We start from the raw sequence: 10,951 nt of genomic DNA, 5'->3' as shown, positions 1-10,951 counted from the left end.
ATACTACACAAAACATTGTTCTACCTCCTACTTTGGTGAGTAACTACTGGGATCTTAAAAGCTTGCAAGTTGCCATCTAGATGCAACAATGGGTCTCTCCTTGTCCAGAGCAAAGAAGAATGAAGAAAACCAAAATTCATGGATACTATCAGTCCTAGCAACTGGTACACCATCCAATCTGCAGCCTACACAACTATGAAACCAGAAGAACTAGTTGGTGCCCGGCTACCAATGTTAACCACTTGAAAGGGGATCTATGTAGGAGATTGTAGATAGAGAGGGAGAACAATGTAAAACAAAACTCAAAATCATCTGGAGGAAACAAAAAAAAAGGGGGGGGACCAGGTTTGCTGGTCCAATAGAGCCTGGTGGAACCACTGAGACTATGGCCCCTAGCTGCCCTTCAGGTCTGGAACTGAACCCATACCTGTGGCTTCCAGCCAAGCAAAAGACAGGCATATGAGTTAAACAATTACCTGAGGTAAATACACTCCTTGGTGAGAACAAGCATGGGAGAAAAAAGGGCTGTTTATGCACAGGAAGACAGCTCAGGGGGCAGGAGTGCATGGAGGGATGGACAGGGAAGAGGTTAATTATTGGGAGGCAGTAGGAGGGGAGCTGTTGCACTGTGGTAAACTGTGGTCAATGTCATGAGACAAAGTGTATGTGAACTGTTGTATGGAAAGTGAATTTCCTCTGTAAATTTTCATCCAAATCACAATTTAAAAAAAAAAAACACAAGATACTATCTTGCCCCAGCACTAAGGTCAAAGTTCAATAAGACAAAAAATAACAAATGCTGGCGAGGATATGGAGCGATTGGGACTCTCATACACTGCTGGTGGGACTGTCAAATTATACAACCACTGTGGTAAGCAGTATGGCGATTCCTTAAAAAGCTGGAATTAGAAATACCGTTTGACCTAGCAATCACATTACTAGGTATATATCCTAAAGAAGTGAGAACCAGGACAAGAATAGATATATGCACACCCGTGTTCATCTCAGCACTATTTACAACAGCAAAGAGATGGAAACAACCTATATGCCTATCAACAGAAGAATGGATAACCTAACTATGGTATATACACACAGTGAAATACTACACAACCCTAAAGAATAATGTAGACCACCACATAACATGGATGAACTTGGAGGACATTATCCTGGACGAAATAAGTCAATCACAGGAGGACAAATATAATATTAGTTCATTAGTATAAAAAGTCAAGGAAAAGTTTATATGGAAGGAAACTTCCTTTGTTGGTTATGAGGGGTGGAATAGGTGGGGAGGGAACACTGCAAAGAAAAAAAAGCATTGACCCATGTCACTTTAGCTTTGTGTATTTCACTGTACATAAATTATATCTCCATAAAATGTATTTTTTAAAAAAGTGATGGAGGTAACCAATTTCCAAGATGGTGGCCACCATGAAGGCAGTTACAGATGTCAATGTTACTTCTGAAGACCAACAAAAGATAAAGAAGTTTTCACAATCCAAGTAGTATCACAGAGTTAAAAGAAGACATAGAAGTGAAAAAGAAAAAACTCTAAAATTTAGAAGATACTTGTGATGACATCATGTCAGCAGATAATGACTGTTTATGATTGCTTATCAAGATGTTTTCAGTAACCATTCTCTAAAGGAAACATAAGAAAAATTTGAAGAAGCAAAGAAAAATTTGCAAGAAGAAACTGATGCCTTAGAATCCACAGTGGAATCAATTCAGTGGGTATTAGATTAAAAATTCAATTACATGCAGAATTTGGGAGCAACATAAATCTTGAAGCTGATGAAAGTTAAACATTTTATAATACTTTTTAAATTTAATAAACTTAGATATTATTTTAAAAAAAGGAGTGATGGGAAAGTTTGGAAATGGGTAAGCAGTAACTCCGTCTTTCCCCCTTCTCTCCAATGCCTGATAACCACTAATAAACTCAGGTCTCTACATATTTGCCTGTTCTAGATATTTCATATAAATGGGCTCACACAGTATTTGTTCTTTTGTGATTGACTTATTTCATTAAGCAAAATAGTTTCAAGGTTCATCCATATTATAGTGTGTATCCATTCACCTATCCATCCATTCATGTGTTAGTGAGCATTTAGGATGTTTCTGCCTTTGGACTACTGTGAATAATGCTGTGATGAACACTGGTGTGCATGTAGCTATTTATGTTCCTGCTTTTAATTTATTCTGGATACATCCTAGGAGTGGAATTGCTGGTTCATATGGTAATTCTATGTTTAACTTCTTCCAAACAGTTTTCCACAGTGGCTGCACTATTTTACAACCCTCCTAGTAACAGATGAGGGTTCCAGCTTCTGCACACCTCACCAACACTTGTTTTCTTTCTTTTTTTTTTTAATCATAGCCACTTTAGTGGGGATGAAGCACCATATCATTGTGATTTTGATTTGCATCTCCCTAACGATTAATGAGGAGCTCTGATAGCACAGTGCATAAGGCACTTGACTGCTAACCAGGAGACTGTTGGTTCAAACCCATCAACCATTCTTCGGAAGGAAGGTTGGGCAATCTACTTCCGTAGTGATACCGCCTCGGAAACCCAAGGAGGGGCTGCTATGAGTCCGTCTGACTCAACGGCACATATCAACAACAACAATGATTAATGAGGAAGCCCTGGTAGTGCAGTAGTTAAAGTGTTCTTCTGCTAACTGAAAGGCAGGTGGGTCAAACTTGCCAGGTGCTCCACAGGACAAAGATGTGGCAATCTGCTTCCATACTAAAGATTTACAGCCTTGGAAACCCTATAGGGCAGTTATACCCTATCCTACAGGGTCACTATGAGTTGGAATCAACTCCACGGCAATGGGTTTTTAGTGATATATATAATATGTATATACATATACATATATATACAGTTGTTTTCACCACAGTAAAAAAATTAAGTATGTCTGCCTATCAAGACTCCCTGTTGTTATGTGCCATCAAGTCAGACCCGACTCATAGTGACCCCTCTCCTTGGGTTTCCGAGGCAGTATCACTATGGAAGTAGATTGCCCAACCTTCCTTCCGAGGAGTGGTTGATGAGTTTGAACCATCAGCCTTCTGGTTAGTAGTCAAATGCCTTAGGCACTACACTACCAGAGCTCCCTCCCTAAGGAAAGCTAACAAGTAACATACAGAAACATTTGAGAAATGAATACCAACAAATAATTAGAATAAAGAGTTTTAAAAAGAATGCCTATGATGATCCAATACGAAATACAGAAACAAAACCACTGAAAAACAGACAAAAGGCATGAACCACCTCTTCACGGAAGACTAACGACATATGAAGAAATGTTCAACTTTATTAGTCATCAGAGATACATTCACCAAAGCCTCAATGAAAAACCATTTTAAAGCCCTTCAACTGGCAAGAATGCAAAATGATAATGAAAATATGAGGCAGATACGATCCCCAAGGCACAGGCTCTCTGACATTATCATTAGCAGGAATATAAACTGGTGTAACTATGTGGGAAAAATGAAACCACACAATTTAGCAACAGACAAGAATGTTCACAGGAGCACTATCCCATGGAAATAAGCCATGTGGGGAAGGATGAATAAACTGTGGCACAGGTGCACAATGAGCGTGTTTCAGCACTCAGAGGAATAACTGTTATGCACAACAGTATAACAGTTACTACTTACTAAGTATGAATCTTAGTAAGTGAAAAATTCCCAAAAGATTAGTTTGATTCTTTTTTATAAAGTTAAAAATTAAAATTGTATATATTTAAGTAATTTTGAATACTATATACAGATAGGAGCTCTGGTCGCATAGTGCGACCAATCCCTAAGGCATTTGACTGCTAAGCAGAAGGCTGGAGGTTCAAACCCACCAGCCACTCCTCAGAAGGAAGTTTTTTGTCATTGTTGTTTGGTTTTATATACAGATAATACTGTAGATGAAAAGGAAATTAAGAGAAAGATGATATAATTTTCAGGATAGTGGTTCTGTCAGATGAGAGGAGGCAGGCAGGTCAGACATGAAGACCACATAAGTAGACAGAAGTTATGCTAATGCTTCCAGTTTTCTTGCTGGGTCATGGTGCTAATTAATACAGATGGGTAAACAGAGAAAGAGGGTGGCTAGATGGACAGATAAAAAGAGAGCCAAGATCACACAAGACCAATAGGAATGGGATTATTTGTCAAGAGCGCACGATCATGACTAATCCAATTCTACACTCCTAAAGTCCAAAAGAAGAAAAAGCAATTCTAAGAGCTTAGCATAACAATAAACTGGAGGTTAAGAATTTTAAAATACACTGAATTACATTTATAAAGTACAATAGTTCTTTAAGTAGAATACATCAAGCTTTAATCCTTTAGCGACGTCCAAGGAAACAAGAAATCTTTCAACCTTAAACAGATTGTTAAAATAAAAAAATTTTGAGCTACCTCACCTCTTCTTGAATATACTGTAACAAGAAGGGAGATGCCCTTAAATTATCAACTGGAATATTGAAGAAGCCCTGAATTTCCTTCTGGTGTAAATCCATAGTAATAAGATGAGTCAGACCTTTGAAAATAAAGCAGACACAAGCATGTAGTTTAATAACCATGGCACTGGATAAAATAAGTGCTACATAAAATGCTACACATAATAAATTACTATGAAAAATTCAGCACCTTTATATCTCAGATTTTTTAGTACTCTAAAATTCTTGTTTTTCTCATCAGTTTCAATCTTGAAATATCAAAGATGGCAACAGTAATGAAGAAATATCCCCTTAATGTTTCCTTAACAGGCCATGGCAAGGCCCACTCTTAAGACAAGCTGCACTAGCCTGGAAAGCGGAGAAAAAGAGCCTCAGCTGCACTGCCTCTTGAAAGGATATTTAGAATGACCACTAGAAAAATCTAGTAAGAAAAAATTTTAAAGGCAAAGCTTGCCCAAAAGAGCAGAATATTGAGCCTTGTGGCCCAAGAGCCAGGTGAGAAAAGAAAGGAGAAACCTTTTCAAAAGACGCAGCGAGCCAGCCTGCTGCAAGGTCTTTTCAATGGGACTTAATAGTGTTTGAGTTGCCGGCATTTGGGCTTTTTAAATTTTGTTTTATTTTTGCTTTCTTTGGCATGCAACATTACGAAAATTTATTCTACAATATCTTGTATTAAAATGCAGTGACATAGACACTGTTTATTCCTTCTTTTAGTCTTTTCTGCTTTGTTCAAATGCTCTGTGATAATGGACTTCTTTAATCATGCACACACAAGCACAAACACTAACTATGATTATTTAGAAACAAGGGGAAAATGTGTAACACAAATAATACATAGGGTTTTAAAAATATGTCTATTACTCCTAAGTAAGGGAAAGCTAAAATGAAAACTTGCAGTGTTAGTGTGGGAGGGTTCAGAATGATTTTTTCTCCTTTCAAAATAATCTTGATTATAACTAGTCATTTAAATATAATTTTTAAAAATAAAACATTTAAGAAAGAATAAGGAGTTCTCATTTCCTTTGTTTTAAGAAATTCGGGATGGGAAGTCCTCTGCACTGTTTCCTCATTACAAACTTTGTTGTTGTTATGTGCCGTCTAGCTGCATCAGTGTTTTTACTCTGCACAGTGTTTTAATTTAGTTAAACAAGGCTTTAACATTGCTAAACTAAAAACTGCCAGGCCCCCAAACAATTATCAAGTATCTGCCACTCCTACCAGCTTTGCACATCATTGAAGCCAGCAACTTGGAGACAATGGAGCCTCTTTTTCTCATCTTGCACTGCTTGCTGTAAGGGAAGTACGGAATCACACCGATGATACTCTTGGCACAAGAGGTCTTACAGGCATACACCATGATCAGGAGCTCCATGACAGTAGTATTCACATCCCTAGAGCCCAAGACACAGAAAGTCCCACCAACAAATATGAGACACTCGGTAAAATTTCACTGTCACAACAGAGCATCAGCAATGTGCCACACCTGCCTCTACTAAGACTTAAGACTCAAGGGACAAAAGGAAACCAATAAATTCCTCTCTTCTCAGGCCTCCACCAACTCCTTCCCACACTCCCTCTCAGCTGATGACCCTACTTTCTTTCTCACTGAGAGAAGTGGCCAGTCAAGAGATCTCCCACAGGCTCTCCCCACCTGGGCATCTGCACCCTACAATTATGCCTGCCTTCACTCATCATTCAAGAGATAAATGATGTACTAATGCTCACCCCTCTTCCCTCCTTGAAGACACTGCTTGAGCAAATCTCTCTCACTTGCTCCCATCACCAATTTTTTTATACTCACTGGGTCATACCCATTAGCCTATAAACAGTCTGTTGATTCTCCCATTAAAAAACAACTCATGACCATGTTGTCTCCCATCCCCATTCCTTTGAAACTTTTGTATCACAATGCAAGAGTTGTCCACACTCCAATTCATCTACTCTCATTTTCTCTCAAACACATTCCAATGAAACTGTTGCCCCCACGAAACAGCTCCACCAAAGCTGTTCTCAACAAGGTCATCAATGACCTCCACGTGGCTAACTCCAACCGCCCATCAGTCCTTCTCTTACTTGACTTATAAGTAGCATCTGGCACATCTGATTTCCCACCCTTGCGTATGACTTCAAGGACTCCACTCTGCCCTGCGTTACCAGTTTGTTTTATTGGTTCTCTTCTCCCTGACCTCCTAATTGCCAAGACTCTCTTAGTTGTCTTCTTCTCCTTCTATCTTCCCTCAACCAATTTCAAAGCTTTACATATGCTGGTCTATCCCAAATTTCTACCTCCAGCCCAAGCTTCTCTTCCGAATTCCAGTCTGACAGATTCAATTGCTACGTGACAGTTTCACACAAATGCCTAACAGACATCTCAAAACTTAACATATGCAAAAATGAACCCAACTCTTTCTCCCCACAAAACCTGCTTCATCATAAAAACGTTTGCTAGTGCAAGTGATGGCAACACTATTCTTCCAGTTTACTCTGAACAAAAACCTTATAGCTGTCCCAATGCCTCCTCTCTTATCCAGAAAGTTAACATGTCTTACCACCACACTAGGACTATGCAGGTCTGAACCATCCTTACTGCTCAGCTAGATGGCTGTCACAGCCTCCTAAAAGTTCCTCATGCTCCTCCAGGAGTTCCTCTCCTGCCTGTTCTTCATACAGCACCCAGCCTGACCTTCTTAAAGTAGAAGTTAGGTCAGGCTTTCTCAGCTCTAAAACCTAATCAGTTTCCCACTTGCCCAAAGCAAATCCAAACGCCCTACAATGGCTCACAAGGCCCTTCATGATCTGGCTCCTCATCAACTATGATCTCAAGTCCTCCTGCACACCCTCCTTCAACAGTATAGTCTCAGTCACATCCTTGTTAGTCCTCATATTGCTGCCGAGGGTCTTTGCTGGGAATGATTCCACTCCTTGGATTGATTCCCTCCCTAGCTATCTACTCACCCAACTCTGTCACCATCATGTTTTTACATAAAAATTTCACCTTCTCAATGAGGCCTACCTGTGCATCTTCACCCTACAACTATGCCTACCTTCACTCATCCCTCACAGATAAATGATGCGCTAATGCTCACCCCTCTTCCTTCCTTAAAGACACAGCTTAAGAAAGTCCCTTTCTCCACCCTCTCACTACCATCACTCCCAATTCCTTCATATGCAGATTTATTTTTTTCCCATAGCACTCATGACCTTCTAACATCCTAATTTACTTGTTCATCACATTTACCATATATCTTCTCCACTGGAAAAGAAACTCCATTGGACAAAGGACTTTATCTGTTTTAATCATTAATGCTCTCAAACACCTGCAACAGTGACTAATATATAGAAGACACACAATAAATACTTGTTAATGAGTAAATGTGTTACTGGAAATAAAACATGACTAAAAAGGTGCTCTGCTAATATCTAACAAGCCTGACATGTGAAGAGCTATAGCTATTCTTGAAGTGTAGACTTTAAGAAAAACATTCTATGAATCAACAGTGAGTGTGAAATTGTATCAGTGTTCCAACACTAAACTCAAATAATGAGCCTTGTTTGAATAAGAGGAAAAATTAAACTAATGGACATAATCTTTTTTTTTTTTTTTTTTTTTTTACTGTGATTTGGGTGAAAGTTTACAAAGCAAATTCATTTTCCATACAGCAGTTCATACACATTTTGTCTCATAGCATTGACTGCAATTCCCCACAGTGTAACAGCTCCCTTCCCACTTCCTCCCCATAGTTACCTCTTCCCTGGGTCCTTCCCTCCCACACACTCCTGTCCCCACAGCTGTCTCCCTATGCACACACTAGGACCTCTGGTAGCACAGGGCCTAAGGCACTGGACTGCTAACCAGAAGGCTAGTGATTCAAACCCACCAGCCACTCCTCGGAAGGAAGGCTGGGCAACCTACTTCGGTAGGGATACTGCCTCAAAAACCCAAGGACGGGTTGCTATGCATTGGGTCAGACTCGACAGCACATAACAACAACATGCACACACTATCTTTCTGTTCTCCCATGCCTGATAGCTCCAATTAATGTATCTATCTAATGTTCACCCATATGTCTGTCTATTGTTTAGTTGGAAGCCACAGGAGTGAGTGCAATTCCAGACCTGAGGGGAAACAGGGGCCATAGTCTCAAGGGTCTCACCAGGCTCTATCAGACCAGCAAACCTGGTCTTCTTTTTTTTAATGATTTTTGAGTTTTGTTCTACATTGATGTTCTGCCACTGGACGTTCTTACACCATATACAAATTTGCATGTAGAAACACTGTCTGCTAACCCTATACATGGTCATGGGAATAGTAGCACCAGCCTAGACACACCTGAACATTCACCCTGTCCACTCATCTATCCACCTGTAGATCTATACTTGCCATCACTGACAACTCAGTACTACACATGCAAAAGGTTCATCTTTGTGGTCTGTACTTCCCATGTACCTCTGTCTTTCTCTTCCTCAATGCCATGTCGATCACTCAAATTTTGCACACTGCCCTTCCCATCACCTAAATTCAATACTTTTCTCTACCTAACTAGTAGTGTTCCCTCCCACCCCTTGTAACCAACAAAGTTTCCTTCCATATATAAACTTTTCCTTGACCTCTTGTTGTTGTTGTTATTATTTGCTGTCAAGTCAGACCCAATTCATAGTGACCCCTTCTTGGGTTTCCAAGGCAGTTATCACTATGGATGTAGACTGCCCAACCTTCCTTCCAAGGAGTGGCTGGTAGGTTTGAATCTCCAGACTTCTGATTAGCAGTCAAGTGCCTCTGGCACCATGCTACCAGAGCTCCTGCTTGACCTCTTAGAATAATAAACTAGTACAGTATTTGCCCTTGAGTGAATGACTTATTTCATTCAGCATAATGTCCGCAAACTCATTCCTATTACATGGTGTTTTATAGACTCTACGTTATTCTTTAGTATCGCATAGTATTCCACTGTGTGTATGTACCATAGTTTCGTTATCCATTCTTCTGTTAATGGGTATCTAGGCTTTTTCCATCTCTTTGCAACTATAAATAGTGCTGCAACAAATACATGTATACATTATCCTGGCTCTCACTTCTTTAGGATATACCTAGTTATGGGATTGCTGGATCAAATATTATTTCTATTTACAACTTGTTAAGGAATTGCCATCCTGCTTTCCACAGTAGCTGTATCATTTGACAGTCCCACCAGCAGTGTATGAGAGTCTCAATCTCTCCAAATCCTCACCAGCATTTGTTATTTTCCATCTTCTTCAACTTTGCTATTAGTGCTGGGGCAAGATGCTATCTCGTTGTTTTGGTCTGCATCGCAGCATAGTGCCTAAGGCATTTGACTGCTAACCAGAAGATTAGCGGTTCAAACCCACCAGTCACTCCTTGGAAGGACGACTGAACAATCTACTTCCATAGAGATACTGACTCAGAAACCCAAAGAGGGGTCGCTATGAGTCAGAATCGACTCGATGGCAGTTGAGTTTAGTTCGTAATGGTGCAGTGTAGTAAATTACATAACATGGTTTTTCTAGCCATAGTCTTCATAAACTCCAAGGTGGAATTTGCCATGAGCAACTGAGTAGCTCCCAACTGTTAAAGTTATCCACCTGGGGTATTTCTCTTTAGAGTGGCACGAAGCAATCTTCTGGGAAGTTCGCTCTGTCTCTAAGGTGTATAAAATTCTGAAGTTGGGATTGGTTAGTTTGGCCACTCTTCCAGGCTCAAAAGGAGCCCTCCTGGAGGCAGAAAGAATCTCTCACTGCTGGCTGAGAGATGAGAGAGCCACGCACTGCTGAGAGAGAAAGAGACACCGAGAGACACTCACTGCTGGGAGAGAGAATGAGAGACTGTCAGCTGAGAGACAGTGGGTTGAGAGAGACTAAGCATGTTCCTGAACTTGAACTGTAGCCTGTAGCTTCTCTAATAAACTCCATAATCTGTGAGTTCTGTGTGGCCACTGCAGCGAGGTATAGCAGAGAGGTGGTTTGGCAGGTACTGTGGGAGGAACAGTTGGTGTCAGGGTGGTGAAAGGGCTGGAGGGAGGCAGCATGTCTGGCCTCACAGGGATAGGCCTTGGGCTACTGATGGTGATTCTCTCTGCCTTTTATGGGGTTAGAGGTCAGAAGATACAGCCTCCTCACCCCTTTGGCAAATGGCTAATGATCGTGAACATTTTTTTACGTGTTTATTGGCAGCCTGAATACCCTCTTTGGTGCAGTGTCTATTCCTCTGCCTATTTTTTAATTAGATTATCTGTTTGTTGTTGAGGTGCTAAGAGTTTTCTATAAATTTTAGAGGTAAATCCCTTCTCACATATGTCATTGCTGGATATTTTTTCCCAATCTGTAGGTTCTCTTTTTACTCTTTTGGAGAAATCTTTCAAAGCACATAAAAATTTAATTTTTAGGGAGGCGGGGCAAGATGCCGGACTAGGCAGAAGGATTGCACAGACCCTCTTCAACAAAGAAAAGGGAAACCAATTAACACAGACACA

The 10,951-nt window shown here is 40.3% G+C and overlaps 1 protein-coding gene across 1 annotated transcript in view; it reads right to left on the bottom strand.

Moving 5' to 3' along the window:
- PRPSAP2 (phosphoribosyl pyrophosphate synthetase associated protein 2) overlaps nt 1-10,951 on the bottom strand; it is a 107,283-nt gene that overhangs the window by 72,290 nt on the left and 24,042 nt on the right. The window contains exons 4-5 of the mRNA XM_007941466.2: nt 5,682-5,854; nt 4,428-4,543 (exon numbers count right to left, since the gene is read on the bottom strand). Of these exons, the coding sequence (XP_007939657.1) occupies nt 4,428-4,543; nt 5,682-5,854 (289 nt within the window). The remainder of the gene's footprint in view (nt 1-4,427; nt 4,544-5,681; nt 5,855-10,951) is intronic.

Source organism: Orycteropus afer, unplaced genomic scaffold (assembly GCF_000298275.1).
Source record: "Orycteropus afer afer isolate SDZICR_OR568_19922 unplaced genomic scaffold, OryAfe1.0 scaffold00080, whole genome shotgun sequence".
Taxonomy (NCBI): domain Eukaryota; kingdom Metazoa; phylum Chordata; class Mammalia; order Tubulidentata; family Orycteropodidae; genus Orycteropus; species Orycteropus afer.
This window is presented reverse-complemented; position numbering and strand designations above follow the sequence as displayed.